The sequence below is a fragment of the Onychomys torridus genome, chromosome 8 (genome assembly GCF_903995425.1).
Source record: "Onychomys torridus chromosome 8, mOncTor1.1, whole genome shotgun sequence".
NCBI lineage: Eukaryota > Metazoa > Chordata > Mammalia > Rodentia > Cricetidae > Onychomys > Onychomys torridus.
The window spans coordinates 93297317-93316891 of NC_050450.1; the positions used below are offsets into that span (position 1 = coordinate 93297317).

General features: G+C 47.4%; 1 protein-coding gene across 5 annotated transcripts in view; it reads right to left on the reverse strand.

The window, feature by feature from the left end:
- Marchf10 (membrane associated ring-CH-type finger 10) overlaps window positions 1–19575 on the reverse strand; it is a 99544-nt gene that overhangs the window by 26290 nt on the left and 53679 nt on the right. For 4 of the 5 annotated variants that reach the window (XM_036194603.1, XM_036194604.1, XM_036194605.1 and 1 more), the window contains exons 5-6: window positions 18273–18444; window positions 6269–6421 (exon numbers count right to left, since the gene is read on the reverse strand). In XM_036194603.1, coding sequence (XP_036050496.1) covers window positions 6269–6421; window positions 18273–18444 — 325 coding nt within the window. Of the gene's footprint in view, window positions 1–6268; window positions 6422–11300; window positions 11806–18272; window positions 18445–19575 lie in introns of those variants that run through there. The other variant, XM_036194606.1, reaches the window with a different exon arrangement.

Sequence of the window (19575 nt, forward strand, 5' to 3'; positions counted from 1 at the left end):
CAGGATCTTCAGTAAGACTGGTCCAGCTGCAGGCCAGCTCAGCACAGGGGAGCTAACCTTCTCTGTATTTGTGGAAAAAGAAAAATAGCAGTGTAGGAGTGACTTACATAAAACCCGCTGGTCCCTTCTCATCCAAGTTGATCCCACGTATATTTATGACATCCCTACTTCACACACAGCTGTTTAAAAACTTAAGGAAAGTATAGTTCCATTTTGGTAAACAGGGAAGAAGGCTCTCGAAGCTAGTGTCTGGGTACACAATGATTGTGATTAAGTTCACCATTTAGTGTAAATAAAAGTTATAAATCTCCCAAGAAATTATTATTTCTTCTTTGCCACTGGCCTCTATAACATCTGGCTGGCACAGAATCCCTGCCTCCTTATTCCAAGCTGTGAGGAGATGTCCAGTAAGTCAGTTTTTACCAGTGAGATAACTTACTCAAACTTAACTTTGTGGGGCTGAGGAGGTGGCTTGGTCTGTGGAGTACTTGCCTCACAAGCATGAGACCTGAGTTGGACCACAAGAACTCAAGTCAAGTTGTTGGTGGCAGTGGCAGACTGTAATCTCAGCACTGGATGGGGAGGGGCAGGACAGTCGGGAGGGTCCCTGGGGCTCACTGGCAAGCCAGCCTAGCCTAACCGGTGAGCTTCAGGCCATTGAGAAACCCTGTGTCTCAAGGGAGTTGGGTGATGTTCCTGACAGTGACACCCTACGTTGTCCTCTGGCCTCCACACACACACACACACACACATACACACACACCCTCCTCCACGTGCCCCTGCATATAGACAAACACACCCATTAAAAAACGAACCTCGCTTTGTACAAATAATAAGCACTTTTTACCAAGTATGCTTACTTGTCAAACCATACCAGCTAATCCACTCAGGAAAGCCTTGCAGTCCTATGAGATAGATGTTGTACTCCCACCATGTTCCAACAGAGGGTACCAAGGTGAAGGGAAGGTCACATGACTTGCCCAAGGTCATATTCCTATAAGTGATGTAGGTAATGAGTATTCGAGCCCAAGGTCTCTATTAGGGCTTGTGCTCCTTGCCACTCACTACCCTGGGCAATTCCCTGAAAACCTTCCCCGGGTTTTGCAATTTCCTCACAAAAAATGAGGACCAATGGGATCTATCGGGATGCACACATGTGGTTTAGGGCTTTTCACCCCATGTGGGTAAAAAATTGAAAGTGCTTTTGTGATTCCACTTCTTCTTGCTCCCCACTGACACGCTAACCCCCTCCGTGTCTGTCCCTGCTCTTCTGCAGATCTGATGAAGCTCTACTGTCCTGATCGCTTAGTTCGCCTGTTGAGTGGACAGGATGCCACCAAGTCCCAAGGTTCTTGCTAACAGCTCTGCTGGGGGAAATGCAAATCCACTGAGCAGCGGGCTCAGCTGAGGCCAAGTCAATACTGCCTTTAATTGAGGTGCCTTGCAGGGGAGCCGCAGCTCGCCTCTCTAATGTCCTAATACTCTGTAAGCTTCTTTTATTGTTAGCTGCGTGGGACACTCAGTGACACAGTGCGTATCTTTACTCATCAGCCCTTCCAAAAATCAGTTAAACTGTCCTACTGGGCCCCTCATGGGGTTTATAAACCCCGGCAAGAGATGTGTCAACAATTCAAGGATGCTTTGAGCATTTGGCTATGTCTGAACAGAAATAGAGCTTGGATGCCCAATCTATTGGGCACTGGGCTGATCCATGTTTGGGGAACTAATGTCATCTAGATACAGCCAACTGAATCCTGGCGTGTGTGTGCGTGCACACACATGCATGGAGGCCAGAGGAAAAGTTCAGGTGGGGTCTACACTTTTTTTTTTTCTTTTTCTTAATTAATTAGAGGCAGAGTCTCTCATTTGGCCTGTAATTCACCAAGTAGGTTAGGTGGTCAGTGAGCTCCAGGGATCCGTCTGTCTCTACTTCCCCAGCCCTGGGATTAAAAGTGTGTTCCTCCACACCTTCCCCGCAACATGTGTTCTTGGGGTTGAACTCAGGTCACATAATTGCAAGTCAAACACTTTCTAACAGACACCGCCACACCCTGTTTCTTAAGGAAGAAAAGAGACGCAAAGTTGAAGTGTAGCATCTTATTGATCATTTCACAGTTTGAATCTGAGAAAGACCCCCAAAATTAGCCAACAGTGCTGCTGCCTCAGCCTCCTCCTCTCTCTGAACATCTTCTGTAAGATGGCAAGGAACTGCCCTGAAGCAAAGAGCTGATTTAGCTCAGCCTTCCGATGTGGGAGATGAGAGAGTCAGCTGGGCGGCTGGAACCTCACAGGAACCCTGAGATCATTTCACCGAAGCTGTCATGGTGTGACACAGGTCCCTGGGGCAGAAGTCTCATCTCTGTGCCGTGTTGAAGGTCCTGAGGCTTCCTCAGACACTCATCCTTGTCACCACAATCTCCTTCATCTTGGAAATTCAACCAGAGCTGCACGTAAGCATGTGTGTGCATGCGTGTGTATGTGTGTGCGCATGTATGCGTTTTCCCCAAAGGTGTCAGTCTGTGCTATATCTATTCTATATTTATGCTATTTGAAGCCCTTTTGCGTGTGTGTGTGTGTGTGTGTGTGTGTGTGTGTGTGTGTGTGTGTGAAAACTGGAGCAGACTTCAGTAGCTATGGGCTGGGAGTACTCAATCGGTATGCCAGGGATGTGCTATTCATAGCCCCTGCCTGCTTCAGAGCTGCTGGGTGCTTCTCTGAGGCCCTGCTTTGGCTCCAGCTGTGGTCTGAGTGCCTGCTGCCTCCAGGAGGTCTAGGCTCATTGAAGTGAGACTGGAAGAATTGTTTGTCTGGCCTGGAACTTTGCCTTTGGTCTTGAACTTTCTTGTGAGCCTCACCAGTGCTGCCCTGAATTCTAACAATATATATTCCCCTGCCTCCCCGCTTTGGTTAGAAATGTGATCCCTAACTATTGGAGAAAACTCAGGAACTAGAGAAGATGAAATGGTCCAAGGCTCCCATAACCAAAAGCCCAGCTGGACGTCGCTCAGGTGCTGGACTTCAGGGATGAGCTGGACTTCAGGGATGAGCTGCAAAGTCAAACCCCCAGGTTATCTTCACCCTGCAACAGCTCTGTGGCTCAGAGTTCGGATGTTGAGTAAAGTGGATGTTGAGGTGGAAACGTGTGTTGTGGTTTACCACAGGCCTCAAAACTCATTTTCTATTTCTCTTCCCATACCCACCAGCTTCCTGAAGACATGAACTTGTAACCCTTATCTGGAGGCATAAAAGAAAGCACAGGTGGTTCATTGCATATGTCAAGTGCATATTCTTTCTTCCCTTAAATGTTTTGTTGTTAGTTTTCAAGAATACTATCATAATTACAGTATAAATATGTCATAATGTCTTCAACTTTGTTTTTCTTGCTTTGTGTATATGCATATGCTGGGTGTATGTGTGTGTGTATATGTATATATTAACATATATGTATATATAGATATGTTGCAATATATGCATATTTCTATCTATATCTATCTATATATATCTTTGTTTGTATATGTATATACGTATATATGTATGTATGAACATATATGTATATATAGATATGTTGCAATATATGTATATTTCTATCTATATCTATATCTTTGTGTGTGTGTGTGTGTGTGTGTGTGTGTGTGTGTGTGTGTATGTGTATGTGTGCACATGTGCCTGAGTGTGCATGTGTGTGTAGAGGCCAGAAGTCTATACTGGGTGTCTTTTTCAATTGGCTCTCAACTTTATTTATTAAAACCAGTGTCTATGGTGGTTGAAATGAGAATGGCCCCCATAGGCTCGCATATTTGAATGTTTGGTTCCCAGTTGGTGGACTGTTGAGGAAGGATTAAGAGGTGTGGCCTTGTTGGAGAGGTGTGTCACTGTGGGTGGCTGACTGCAGGCCCAGTCTCTTTCTGCTGAGCGCTTGTGGATCAGATGTATGTTCTCAGCTACTACTCCAGAGCCTTGCTTACCTGCCTGCTACCACACTCCCCACCGTGATGGGGACTCACCCTCTGGAACTGTGAGCAAGCCCCTGAGTAAATGCTCTCTTTTATCCACTGAGCCTTCTCTTCAGCCCCTAAGTGCTTTCTTTTATAAGTTGTCTTGGTCATGGTGTCTCAACACTGCAAAAGAATAGTAACTGGGATCTCAATGATTCAGCTAGACTAGGTGGCCAGCAAGCTCCAGGGACCTGTCTGTTTCTGCTGTCCCCAACCTTCTCTCCCTCCCCAGCGCTGAGATCATACACAGATAGCACTCCACCTAGAATTTTATGTGGGTTCTGAGGGATAGAACTCAGGTTGTCATGTTTGCAAAACAAGCACTTTACCACATAACACACACACACACACACACACACACACACACACACACACACACACGCTTTACATTTTCTTTTCTCATTTTGAGGCTTTGTAGCACAGGTCACACACACAGCCTTGCTCACTAATCTTGGACAACATGTCTTCTTTTTATTAGAATAGATTGATGAGAGTGGAATTGCCAGGCTGGGAGGGATGAACCTTCCAGAGGCTTCTGACACATGTTGCCAAATTCCTTTGCAGACAGTTTGCGCCACGCTGCCCTGCAGATGGGACAGGAAAGCATCTCTGTCATAGCAGGGTCACCAGCCATCTGTGTCACCAGCATCTGGCACAACGGGGCCCAGGAAGGCTTAGTATTACTTCCCTGCCACTATCAACTGTTCTAGAACCTTAGCCAATCTCGTAGGCTCAATTTAACTCACAGGTGAATTTACACATATTGAGGCTGCACTTAGAATGTGTTTATTAGTGGACTCATGGGAAATTGGGAGTCATGGGAAATTGTCCGTTATGCCCCCTCCCCCTTTCCATTATGTGTTCACATGGGAATTAAAAACAAACAAACAAACAAACAAACTTGATTTCTCAGAGCTTCTGTGTATTGCCTTGGTCACACTTGTCCCAAACCTCTCCCCAATGGTTTAAGTCACTGGCTCATATTCCAGTTTATGTAAGAATGTGAGAAAAGGAACTAAGGGGACAGTGTAATTGGGGTATAATATAGTGAGGAAGAGGAAGGCTCCACTGTAATAGCTGGAACAAGTCCCCTGTGGACCCCCACATAAAGGAAGACACACCCTAGGTATGGATGGAGGCTTATATAAACTCTATGCTCCATGCGCAGAGACCCTCACGGTTCAAATCAAATCTTAAAGCTCACTGACACTGACAATGGCCATGGGGAGAGGGCAGGTAGAGCTAGTGATTTTTTTCGTGCCTTCTCCATAGGCGGGGCTTACTGTGTGTCCGACACTTGTCTCAGTTATTACACTGTAACAAAGCAGTAAGGAAGGCATCTTCATCCGTATTTTAAGACGAGAGAGCTGGAGTTTGGAGGGGCTGTGTGACCACCCAGACCCCATTGTTAGGAGGAGGAGGGAATTAGAGTTTTAGGCTGGCAGTCTGCTCTGAGGCTTATGCCCTTCCCTCCTGGAGGCACTCTGTCACTGGGCCCCTGAGGATGTGTCACCATTACAGGCTCATCTGTACTCCAGCCGTCCTCAGCAACCCTGGTTCTTCTGTAAGTGTTCATCACCATGTTTAAATGCATCTCATTTAAATAGGAAGGCTGCTGTCTTTGGTCAATAACAAGGCGTGATGCCCATGGCTTCTCTCACGGAAGGCTGGCGCCGCTACAGGAGAGGGTGGCAGGGTCAGCTGACTGCATGGTGTAGGCCTTTGATGCCAGCTCAGGCCTGAAACTCGGAGAGGAAGACTCCACTAAGCTACTGCTTTGAAATGAAGCTGACTTTCATTTTGAAGCTATTTCTTAGACTTTAGAAGATCTTGCTGGTGTGGTTGCTCTGGATCACAAGTGAAAAGCTCCCCGGGGGAGGTAATCAGTCTGCCACCCATGGGCATCAGTCCTCCTCTCCTGATGAATGCGTGGGCACTATAGCTAGGTGGGACCTCCCCAGAACTGCAGGCTGGGTCTGTGCCCCTCCTGCCAGCCCTGAGTCCATGCAAAACCACATAGTCATTCTCATGGCCTAATGGGAGAGAGGAATAAAAGATCAACTCTGCCCATTCCTTTTCCCATCGGCCTCTCTTGGAGAAAATACACCTGTTATTAAATAGTTTACTTTTTCAACCTTTCAAGGGTTTCATTTACAGGTAACCCCTCCCCGCCATCTCATAAAGGCAAAGATGGCTAAAAGTCACAGTAATCCCCAAGGCACTAGCACATGTCAGTTCTCCCCAAGGACCGAGGTGGCGGCCACAGGCCTTACCTACTCCCAGGGGTGCTGGGGCCTTTGCTGACAGCTGTAGTTTCTGCCTGCTTCTCTCCCCAGATGCTCTTGAGCTGTGCATTTCCGGACTGACTGTCAATCGCCCCAGGTTGGGCCTCCTCTTCCTTGATAAAATCTTTGGTGCCTGTGCCACTGAAAGGTGCAAAAGCTTTTCAATAACTCTCTCTCTATATATATATGCACATATACTTAATAGGAAAATACTTTCTGTATAAAAACGTATCATCAAAGAAGGTAGGAGGTGGTGTACATGTGGGGGAGGGTGGGAGGGAATTAAAAGCATCGAGCCAAGAGGTCAGAGAAGAGAAGGGCTTGAAGTCTAGTTTGACCCCTTTGTAGCCACGAGAGCTTGGGCACATCTCTCCAAGCCTCAGTTTCCCTACCCATAGTATGGAAATAGTATGACTACTTTGTAAGGCTTCATAAGCACCTTGATTCCTGCAGTGGGGGTGGGGTAGGGAATGGGGGTGCAAGGGATCTTTCACCATAAAAAAAAAAAAAGACTTATGTGTATGAGTATGTGTCTTTGTGAAACCCATGGAGGCCAGAATAAGGTGTCAGATGCCCGGGAACTGGTGTTATAGGTGGTTGTGAACCATTTGATATGGCGGCTGGGAACAGAACTTGTGTCCTCTGGGAGATCAAGATGCTCTGAAAACAGCCATCTCTCTGGCTCCTCTCCCCTTTTACTGTAAAGTTATATCTCCATATCTATAAGTGATGATGGTATTAAAAAAAAAAGCACTGTGTACCTGAGACAGGGTACACAGTGTTATGCTCCCCCAGCACTTACCAGGGTTTGAATAATAACATACTTTGTACCTGTGCATCTCTATCCATTGGTTGTATATTAGCATCAAACATGGCCTGTAAGAAGGTCCCAAGTCCTTGGGAATGTCTACCTTTTTCCTTGTGCATGCCCACCCACCTCCATGGAAGACACTGACCACCGTGCACCAAGTTCCCAGTGAACACTCTCATAATTCTCCTTTGGAACCAGGCTTCTAATTGGCATGAATAGTGCTGAGTTTCTTCACATATACTCGACATCTGTGCATGTGGATGCGGGGGAGAGTTTCTTATTTTCCAAGCATCTCTATAAGTTCTTGGGTACCCACGGCAGTTATATCAACATCTATGCAGTTAAATCAACATCGATGCTACAGCCCCCAAGAGAATTGTCCTGGCTCATCCCCTTTTTGAAAATTCAGACAATTCACAGCATAGGGGTGAGGCTGGGATGAACCCCTGCCTGGTGGAAGAGCCCAGGCTTTCTTGGCATGAGAAGAAAAGTGGATTTACGTTCCTGAGTAGAGTCTGTGGTTATATGAATAGTTTCCACCAAGACTCAGAAACGCATGAACGTCCTCCTTGGCATCCTGTGAAACCCAATTTAATCCAGTGAGTAGGCCAATTTATTTCTGACTGGCCCCAGGAGAAGAAGGCTGTGGGTTCTGGGTTTCAAGACAGAGGACCATGCCCCTTGGGGAACTCTTTGGAAGATAAGAGCTGATGGTGGTCAGCTCAGGGCAAATAGCCAGATGCTGTGCCAGTAGCCAGAGGAGGAGAGAAGTTCTCTAGAAATGATAATGTGTCCCTTGAAGAGTGTAGGTGTGCTGAGACATGATTTCTCTAAAAGGGGAGCGGGGGGGGGGGGGCAGGATGGCAGGAGGGAGGATCTGGTGCTTGTGGAGAGTTTCTTAGCACCCAGAGCTGTGCTGGTTGAAGCCAGAGGATCCCCAGTCACTGGAGGCCTCGTCCCTCTTCTCAGCCTTCAGAGACCACCTCCCAGCTAAGAGGCAGAAGCTGTATTTTTTAAAAAAAAGTCTGTATTATCATTAGTGTGTGGGCATGTGGAGGTCAGAGGACAGCTTCACACCATTAGCCCTCTCCTTCCATCTTTACGTGGGTTCTGGGTATCAAACTCAAATCGTCAAGTGTTTTACCCACTGAACCATCTCGCCGGACCAGATCCTGGCGGCATTCTGCTACACCAAAGGAGACAGAACTGAAAGAAGGGTAGCCCAGGGCTCAGGCCAAGTCTAAGGACTTGGTCCATAGGTCCCGGACAGATTTCCTTCTGATTGTTGGCAGAAGAGTCAACCCACTGCTGCATCCCAGGAGGTAGAATGTCGCACAGCCCTGACACCCACTCTGGTCCCATCCACATCGATACGGGGAGAGAGCCTTCATTCTGAAGGGACTTTCCACGGCAGCCAGCACCAGCCGGAAGATCCTTCAAGGTCTGGCTTTATGTCCACTGTTTTGACACCAAAGCCCTAATGCCCTGGTCTTTAATCATCTCTACTATTTAAATTCTGCAACCTTCCTTATTTTTTTTTTTCTCTTTCAGTAGACTGTAAATTCCTTAAGGAAGCCAGTCTCTTAGCCATCCTGTGTGTTGCACACTACTGCCGAGACTAATGATAATTGCCTAGAATGATTGGCAGGGCTTAAGAAGATGACTCAGCCCGAACGAGGGGGAACTTTAAAACTAGAATTAATTTTTAAATTGGAACACTCATTTGATCTAAAAGTTACTTTTGATGTTCAGAAAGCTGCTTTCTTCATTCAAGGCATCAGGCCGCTTAAATGATTTCCCAAACTGTTACTATTTTTCCTCAATTCCTCAGCAAACTAAGTAATGAAGTTGAACACCTGGGGCTGGAGAGACGGCTCAGTGGTTAAGGCACTGGCTGCTCTTGCAGAGAACCCAGCACATTCCCCCTTCCGGCCTCGCCAAGGAACCTCACAACCATGTATAACTCCAGTTCCAGAGGATTGACTCCCTCTTCCAACCTTTGTGGGTACCTGCACACCCGTGGTGTGAGTAAACTCTCTCTCTCTCTCTCTCTCTCTCTCTCTCTCTCTCTCTCTCACACACACACACACACACACACACACACACACTCTCTCTCTCTCTCTCTCTCTCTCTCTCTCACACACACACACACACACACACACACACACACACACACACACTGAACATCTAGAGATGGTTTCATCAGGCCTATTGGGGAAAAACCCACCATTGTCAGTAAAGCTGGAACCCACCCACCCACACTTTGGCAATTTGAACCTCATTTTCTGCAGCTGTGAAATGGGGTTATTCCTATCTTGTTAGATTACTGTAACATTTAGCAGTAATATACATACATGGGCCAACTTAGTATCTGGTGCCTACTAGCTATTAGAACTGGCAGATGCTTCATTCATAAAGCATACAGTACCACTAGTAGTGGCAAATGGTAAGTCATTTCCACAAGGACGCTGAAACGCACTGTCACGGAGCTTTCACGGGTGAATAATTGATTCAGCAGCTCTTGTTTCGTGTACCGCTTGTTGATTCTTTCCCACTAGCCCTCTTTTTAAAAAATAAAAATCCAAAAGGCAAATAGCAACTCCTTTTATTATAATTTCTTCAACAAATACCTCTGCGTCTCAACTATATGATAATTTGAGGGTTCGCAAGAATGAGTAAGACATCTTTCGGTCATGACCTTCATGGCTACGACCTAACATGGCTGCACTCTGGACTTCTGCTTTGGAAGTGCCCTTGAGATCCAGAAGAAAGCAAACCCACAGGAGATGTTTTCTCTGCCACATATACTTACAGTCGCCAAACAGGTGGCCTCACTGACACAGTTTATGTACACAGATTTAAGAGTTCCAGATGCGCCAGGCAGTGGTGCACACCTTTAATCCCAGCACTCGGGAGGCAGAGGCAGGCAGATCACTGTGAGTACAAGGCCAGCCTGGGCTACAGAATGAGTTCCAGGACAGGCACCAAAACTACACAGAGAAACCCTGTCTCGAAAAAACAAAACAAAACAAAACAAAACAAACAAAGAAAGAAAGTTCCAGATGCCATATAGATCAGGTTCTTAAACCTTTCATCTACATGAACAGACTTCTGGGCCCTTTCTATGATGGGCCCTTACCATGGTTTGCTGCATATATTAATTATGAAAAATCTCTAAGTCATAGCTCTACTGGGAGACAGGCCCTTCACCTGACGGCACAGAGGAGAGTTTGTTTTCCAGGAAAGTCTGTATCTTGTCTGCCAGTGGATTTAGGGAGCACATAGTTTGTTCTGGACAGCATGCAGCTCATGCCTTCTTCCAGTATCTGAGCATCCAGGAGCCCAGAAACCAAACAGCTGTTTTGATAAAAGGTATCTACCTCCATTCTTTTGATACTGCCAGGGATCTGTCATTGGTAACAGTTCATACTTCGATCAGGAAAGGTTAAAAAAAAAAAAAAGTAGAAGGCTCATAGTTATACAAGACCCTGACAACTGAAAACCAAGTCCACTCAACTGTCAATGTCAAGCCCATGCACATTATAACTGCCTAGTTCCTCATGTCACCGGCCATACACAAACACAGCACTTGACAGGCATGTAGAAAATGTAGACAGGAAACCTTGACTGCTATCCCTGGTGCCCAAGACGGGCCAAGATTCCACCACAAGATGCCTCTTGGGAAAGCTGCTTTTTCCCTTTGGATCATGGGAAGAATTAACAGGTTTGCTGCAAGAGCCAATGTTGCCCGGGTTTAATAGTCAGCTTTCTATACAGCATAAATAATAGGTCGTGTCTATTTGCCTATTTGAATGTGCTAGAAGTGCATGTTGTCTCACATACCCAGAGGAGATCTTAATTAAAGCCTAATTATGTACCATAAATATGTTTTATTTTGGAACTCAGGAGGTGGGATTTTTTGATTTTAGGAAATGCAAGGCCTAATAAGTAGGCAGGAAAGGGAACTGTAAATACCAACTGCGCCCTTTAATTTGTCCTCTCCAGCACAGTCCTGGCTGGGCTTTTCAGAGTGCGTGCTTTCAGAACCACCAGCCTGGTGTCACCCTCTTGGGGTAGCCTTGGCCAAGGGTATCGTCAGACCCAGAGGAGCCTGCCGGGTGTGTGATGGTGATGTCCCCAAGAGTGTCCGACACAGGAGTTCAGAAATGAGAGGCCATCTGCAGAGATGATGGGATTTTATTGGTCATTCACTCCTGTATCACTAGTAGACGCTCATCTCAAGGGAAGAGTCAGCGCTGTCTCGTCTTCCTGCTTCCCTGTACACCACACCGCCTGGTGTTGCTCTGGCCCTGCTCCTGTCCATCTGCTTTCTGCTGTTCCCCTCTCCCTGACTCTTCTGTGCTGTGTGCCTTGCCAGGGGTGACTTACCACACGAGGTAAATTTTACTGGGCCTTCTGGGGCCGGGTAGGCACAGCACAGGGGTCTCGGATGGAGTCGGTTGGGAGATGGGGAAATAGCAAAGGGATGCTGGAGACCCGGCCAAGGGGCTTGATGGGGCTGACGGCGGGCTGGGAGGAAAGAGGACAGAAGGAAGGGAGGAGGGAAGGCCCTGGGCCCCTTGGGAGGCAGGCGGAATTAGCGGCAGGAGGAGGCAGCAGTAATTGGTGTTGGGCGGCAGGATGGGGGAGAAAGCAAAGACGGAGCAGTAAGGGGAATATTCAACACAGAACAGGGGGTGCTCGCTGCTGTCACCTGCACAAAAGAAAAAGAGCAGTCAGGAAGCAGCACTCATGGGGAAAGGGCATTTCAAAAAGTCTGTGAATGAATAAAAACTCCAAAAAAGGGGTTCTTTTGGGGCAGGAGTGATGTGTCTGGGTGTCCTAGGTGTAGTGGACCTGGCTCCTGCCCCGGAGGCATCTTGCTCAGGTTTGAGGCATACAAGGGTGAGCAACTCAAAGTGTCTCCGCCTTCAAACCATTTTCCAGGCAACAGTTTCATGTGGCCCTGGCAGATGTAGGGAAGTGCTTCCTAGGCATGCTCCTCAGAACATCCTGAGGCAGCCCTGTGGAAGCTTCAGCTGTGTTCTTATCTCCCACAGCCAGGCTAACGAGCTGTTCTGGCAGCAACAGATGGTGGTCTGCAGGGTCTCCCTTCCAGCAAGTTCTTTCCCCCGGTTCTTCAGCTGCCCCACTGGTAGGAGGCTGCGGTCGTGCCCTAACCTGGCCTTTCTGCAGCAGAGGGTAAGGAAGGGAAAGGAGAAAGAAGCAGATCCTGGTGGGCTCTTGGGGACAGAGGAGAACCAAGAGCATGGAGGGGAAGCAGGTGGACCAGAGACGTGTTCAGGGGGAATTAATGACTTGATGGTTAACCTTACACTCTGCTGCCAACCTCCCTGGAGGCAGAGTGTGCATGCCCAATGGAGTCAGCATTCCGAGTGACTCCCTCACGCCTGCCACCAGCCAGCTAGGTCACCTTGAGTCAATGGCTCCTACTCTTTGAACCTGTTTCCTCATCTACAGTATGAGGCAGGTGGTTTCCCCTCTCTGCAGCCTTGCTCCTCCCTAGACCGGCCCTGTGAACACTGCTTCCAACTGTCTTAGGAATATAAAGTCCCAGCTCATCCAAATCCATGGAGTCAGAACCTGTAAGTTTTAGCATTTGGTAAGCAGGCCTGGGGGAGGGCAGCCTAAACCTTCTGCCCTGAGACTCCTCTGTGCACATTGCTCAGGACAGTACTGACCGCCCCCCCCCCATTCGAATGCTGCTGGGGTTTGGATTGGAGCCCCCTAAAGGTCTTTGTGTTAATAGTTTAGGGCTTAGGATGGGAGGCAGAGTCTTAGACAGGTCCTTAGGTCATGGGAAGTATGTTCTCAAAGGGAGGCGGTGGTCCTAACAGCTACTCCTGCTGTGATGTGTGACTTCACTGAAGGCCCCAGAGCAGGTCCCTAGAATCTTGGGCTGGAACCTCTAAAACTATGAGCCAAAAATGAATTTTATAAACTTAAAAAAAAATCTGTTTACTATGAGTCTGTGTGAGTGTGTGTGGGTCCGTGTGTGTGTGTGTGTGTGTGTGTGTGTCCGTGTGTCCGTGTGTGTGTGTCCGTGTGTGTGTGTGTCCGTGTGTGTGTGTGTGTGTGTGTGTCCGTGTGTCCGTGTGTGTGTGTCCGTGTGTGTGTGTGTGTGTCCGTGTGTGTGTGTGTGTGTGTGTGTGTCCGTGTCCGTGTGTGTGTCCGTGTGTGTGTCCGTGTCCGTGTGTCCGTGTGTGTGTGTGTGTCCCTGTGTGTGTGTGTGTCCGTGTGTGTGTGTGTCCGTGTGTGTGTGTGTGTGTCCGTGTGTGTCCGTGTGTGTCCTATGTGTGTGTGTGTGTGTGTGTGTGTGTGTGTGTGTGTGTGTAGGAATCAGTTCTTGGGATTGAACCAGGGTCATCAGGCTTGGTGGCAGGGCCTCTTATCCTACTGAGCCAACTCACCAGCCCCACAATGAGTCAGCTACCCCAGGCATCTCCTTATAATGGTGTGAAGCTAACAGTTGGGCCCCAGTGAAGTACCTCCCCATACAACTTGGTGAAATGCTGCAGCTAAAATCAGTTCTGAGTCTAAAATGACGAAAACTGTAACCAACTGACAGACGACATCAGCTACAGTGGAGGGTCTCAGGCCAGTGGAGGCTCTAGAGTGTCCTGCTAAGAGGATTCAAGGACACACTGTCCATTCCTAAATGTCTAGTGGGGCAGTGTGTAAATCTCTCACTTTTCTCCGTGTGTAGCTGTCTTCATTGAGCGGTCCCCCTTCACTCCTGCTCTGGCGGTTTCAGTCACCACTTGCTCCCTAAGGTCCTTGGGGTCCTGCTAGCAATAGGATTAGACCTGGACAGCCAGAGGCTTCCTGGCCTTTCCACCTAGCTGTCCAGTGCTTCCCTGAGGTATAGCTAACACCCAGGGACTGAACCCTCCTCTCTATTTGGTAAAGTTGGCAAGATTGCAACTCCATCTTCCAGATGAGGACCCTGAGTTCAGGGAGGCTGTCAGCTTAACAACTGTAGGGGTCTAAAGCAGAGCTGGCATTCTGAGCCATGACGTCATGTAATCAGCAATAATGGGCTGAAAATTATGATGCTCTCTATAAAGCCAGGAGGATTCATTTAACATTGTGGGGTTTTTTTTGTTTTTTTCTGGCTTGGATAGACAGCTTGGAAAGTCGTCAGGCGTCAGCTGGACTTGCTGAGAAACCCATTAACCGTGGCCTTTCTGAGAAAATCTTCAATAGCATTTACTTGCAAGGCAAATGATGAAGATTTAGGATTTGCCCTGCGATTCCTCTCCTACACTGCTCTTTAAATAAACATTTCCTAATCCAAGAGCAACCACAGCTAGTTCAGACTTTTATCTTTTAAAACCTGAATTCACTGCTTTCGCTGAGTTTTACAAGAACAGGCCTTTGAGATAAGCCATGATAAGGCCACCAGAGTCTCGATCCTCCTACCAATCTGAATCTGGTAATGACTACACATCGGACTTAATAATAAGCGAGGAGCATTTCCCAACACTTGGCTTTGTTGTAAAGGGCAAGATTTTGGAAGCAGGTTCCCAGGACTGCATCCAGATCCGTTTTCCTGGAACATAACTAGAGGAGGCTCTGCTGAAGCGCCAGGTGAAAGCCGAGCAGGAGACAGTTTGGTGGCTGCCTGAGGCCTGGCCCTATAGTAGAAAGCGCTGCAGGACTGCAGGCGCCATAACCCCCTCCTCATGGTGACCTCTGGATGCCTTTCTACGTCCTGGGATGGAGACACAACTCCTTTCCAAGCCAGGCTGGGGCTGAGAGAAGTCTTGGGAGCAAACAGGTCTTGAAAGCCCCACAGTGTCCCCATGGACCCCACACCCTGGTACTTCCTGGGTCTGCTGATGCACTGTGTCTCATGGAATTCTGAACTGTTACACAACCTGCCAAGCTTTCTTCCCACCTTACACCGGGGTTCACCTTGAAGAACTGTTGACTCTATTGCTTGTCAGACCCAGCTGTGTCTTGACACACTGCCTAAACTTGCCATGTCTTGTGTGAGATAATGAATATCTCTGGCTTGGGGAACAATGTCTGATTAGATTAGCTTTTCCTACTGGTGTTTTTGCTGTGGGAGCTCAGAATGCAGTAAAAGTGTGTATGAGAGATTAACTTTTTCTTTTAGACTTATCTATTTTTATGTGTATGTGCACCACGTGCATGCCTGGTGCCTAGAGAGGCCAGAAGAAGACATTGGTGCTCCTGGAGCTAGAGTTGTGGGTGATTGTGAGCCACAGTGGATGTGCTGGCTTTCAAACCCAGGTCCTCTGCAAGAGTAACACCTGCTTTTAACCACGGAGCCCCCTCTCCAGCCCCGTCAGAGTGTTTTGAACACACACCTCTAATTTTTGTGAGGAAAAGAAATGTGTGCAGGAAGGAGAGGGTAAACTCCAGAAAATGAAGGTTTTGGAGTCTGCTCCTTACTACAGATCCTCCTGTGCTAGATAATACAATGCCACAGCCTACCGAGTGGTCTGCCCTTCTTGACAGCTAAGCACATGCTTATCACTGAGTCTTTTTATCCAGCAGACAGATGCCATTTTTGTCCCTGGTCCCCCATTTGACAGGTGATAAAGCTGAGGTGTCGAGAAGTTCCTTGCCAAAAGACATATAGTGAATCAGAAATGGGGGCCCAGGAGAGAGTCCAAGCGCTTGGTCCCCAAAGTACTGTCCCAGAAGCTGCAGCTGCCACCCACAGTCTAAGGGGCTGAAGAGGAGCACCAGGCCAGCTTGTCTCCAAACAGCTGTGTGGGACGCAGGAACTGTGACCTCCTTTGGCCAGATTGTGAGGAGAGCTCTGCTGGTACAGAGTGGGCCCAGGCTGTCAGTAGCCATGCCTGGGTTTCTAGTGGCAGCTCACTCACACACAGTGGGACTCTAGGATACAGGTGGTCAGCACACAGAGTCAGGGCAAAGCAAGCCCAGTTCTCAAGCTACAGTTCTCACCTGGGAAAGCCTGTCATAACACTGTATTGAAGGAAGGCTAACCTGGGAGGCAGATGTCACAAAGGGGTTTCACTGTGCCCTGAGCTTCTGTCTTGCTTAAGTCTGACGCGGAAATTAGTTTCAGTGGCATAATGTCAGTTTTGGCTCACCTCTGAATTCTTTACAAATGTGAAGCAGGAAACTGGATTCAGCTAGTGAATTAGATCAACGTCCAGATAATCCAGAAACCAAATCCTCTTTTCTGTCATAGCAGGTATTTATCTGAATTAAACTGTGCGCTGTCACCAGCCCCAGCTCCCAATTTTTCCTCAACATACTCAGCTTAAACCTTCAAGCTTTCACTTTGCTATGCTAATTAGGAGTTGGAAGAGTCCACACTCATTAAACCAGTGGTTCCTACCCCACCAATGATATGGCTTTTAATCTAACCTTTTCTTCCTCTTCATCCTCTTCTTGTTGAGACAAGATCTTACTATGTGACCCAGGCTGGCCTCGAACTCCTGATTCTCCAACTTCAGCCTCCTGAGTTCTGAGGTTACAGATGTGCTTGCTGCTGGTCTTAGCTGCTTTTTCCTTTCCTGTTCCTCCCTTTTACCTGGGGCCTCATGCATGGTAGGCAAACACTGTGCCACTGGGACTACAGTTAGGTGCTGTACCCTCCCACCCAGCCTCCACAGCACTGATCTTAACCTCCAAGACTGTTATGCTGGCTGGGCAGCCAGCCCCATCAGCTCCTAGCTCTATGGGTCTTGAGTACTGCCTGGAACATAACAGGATGATAAAGACAGCAGCTGGAAAATGTGAGTTGCTACAAGTCACATCTCCTGTTTAGTGAAAAAGCCATTCCTCCACCAACATGGGTCTCTTGCCTAAACCCTGGTGCTCTTTAGCCTGATAATTCAAGTTTGATGTTTTATAGAATGGAAAGGGATATAATTCCCTGTCTGTGTTGTGAGTTCCACATGGAGCTTGCTCAGTCTGAAAAACATCTGCATTATTAATCAGACAAACCAAATAACGGAGTGGACCTCAAAGGTTCATTTTAATGACTTCTCTCCAGAGATGACAAAGGCAGCCACTACTGGGTTTCTGTGGGAAGGCTAACTATTACACTGAATGGGTGGGGCTGCATGATTTGAGCGTCCCCTCAGAGCACAGCCGTCAAAACCCAACCTCAACTCAATCAGTGACCTCACCTGTTCTACCCTGGCCTTCGGATAGTTGACTTAAAAGCCTAATTCCCTACTAGAAGTCTTTCAAATGAGAAATTAACTTGGATACTCCCCCCCACACACACACACATATACCACCCCGCCGCCATTATGAAATAAGGAGCAGAACTTGGTGCTTTGCCCAAGAGGCCAATACTTTAGAAAGTCAATTTGATCTTGACTTCATTAAAGCAAGAAAGTGTGGGTGGTTAATCTGAGTGAAAGGTGCCATTTTCTACAAATCCATTCCGACTTAACCAGACGGGTGGTAGCATGACAGCAGCTATTTAGGATTAGGAAGAAACTGTGACTGGGGGTTTTAATGAATCACATGGTTTTTGCTATTTACGAATCCTTCAGCAGTTAGTTTGGCTCTTTTCCCTGGAGGCAGACCTTTCCGCCTAGTTATCCCAAAGTGTGTGTGGTTCCCAGAGGACACAATTTTGTCCCACAGATGTTGGCTTTGATGGGACAGGATGAGCCTGAGGCATTCTAAACTTCCATTGATTTTAGCTTTTTGGTGGATACTATGAGTCTCTCCTGCCCCAAGAAGACGACTGTCTTAGCTTCAAAGGCTGCCTGAGTTATTTACCAAATCACACAAAAGGAGGGTTTATCAAGTTCCCTTTCCCTGAGAGGACATCCCGGGGACTGGAGGACTTTATTACCCTCGCTCTCTGCTGTAAATTATGTCACTCAGATGCTTTTGAAAGTTCCTCTTGGCTTAGTCATAAAACTTGATACCTGGGGCCAGACGCCTTCAACCCCCAACCCCAGAACTGTGACAAGGGAGAACAGGGGCATTTGTAAGCAGTGGCAGAGGAAGTGGAGAATTGGGCCTACGGATAAGGGAGCATATTTACCGTGAAATTAATTTTGCCATCTGTACAGATTCATTGGCCTTCCAAGACCTAAACTGGCCACTTGGTAAACTCCAGGATTAGTCAATCTCACTAGCTTGTTGTGACCAGTAAGACTAGAATGTCAGATGTGGATTTGAGCTCACCTGGGGAGGATTTGCTGGGGCTCACTTTCTCTGGCTTCCTTGGAGTCATGGTACTTTTGTGTTTCTGCTTGACTGAAGCTTGGTCAATGGCTGGAAGTCTGGGCTCACATTTAGCTGTAGGTAGTTTGGTAGATGATCTCGGTTCACTTAAAGAATCCTCCTCACTAGAACTCTGCGGAAAATGGAAGATGTGTGAGTCTCAGAGGCTGGGCTGACCTCCCCTAAGCAGGAAACAGGAGAAGTGGATGCCGTGGGCCCTCCAGTAGCAGCTCAGATACATCTTGTGTGTGCCACTCAGTTCCATCTGTGTTAGGGAAATTTTGATGGATCGGGTGGGTCAGCTTCAACATACCAGAAACACACTGAAGAGACTGTTTCTGAGCCTGTTATTGGGGCATATTATGACAAAAATATGTTTTTGACCCTTAAGTAATTTGATGACTAATAAATAGCTCATGCTTAAAGCTATATATGAAAGGTGTGCTGTTTGAGATTTGAACTGTTTTGAGGACAGGTGAAGGAAAATGTTCCTTATGCTAATTCATATGCTTTACAACGAAAAGGAAATTTAGATCGTGCAGCGTGGACTGATTGAGTCAGATCTCAGTTTCAATATTCCAAATCATTGCACAAGACAGATGAATCTCCTAAGAAGTCCCCTCCTGTCTCTTCCAAAAACAAATTAGTATAAATCCACACGAGGACAGGTCACAATTCCTATAGTGTCAAAGCATCTCAGCCCAGGAGTACAGACGCAATAAAAATTACCCAAGCATTCAAAAGTTTTACACTTTGCCACACTTATCCCCATCAGAGAAATGATGCAAACAATATAAATGGCAGTCAAGACCCTGGCCTCCAAGGGTGATTGAAGAACAGCCTTGCTGCTGCAGGTCCGGGCACTGGCATGCTTTGTGAGGCCATCCCTCCGCACACAAGCAAAAGCCTAAGGGTTTTCCCCACCTTTGGGTCTCGGGAGGTTCTCCTGCATGGTACCTTAGTCCAGCACTAGAAAATGTGCTTCTCTGAAAATGTGATCCTTCACGGGAATACAATGCCAAATTAACCTCCCTGGCACCCCCCCTCCCCCAGCTGTTGCAGTTCGTATTGCTCTTGCTCATCGCTCTTGCTGACAGTGTGGCATTTCCATTTCACCGGCTCCTGACTCAGGGAAAAAACGCTGAAGAACTTTGAATTATTGGGTGCAATGGAAGACAAATGGAACTCTAAAAACAAAATCTCCACGTGTCAGTCTCCCGTGCAGAAGTCTATATGTCCACAGGTGGACAGATCATTATTTTCC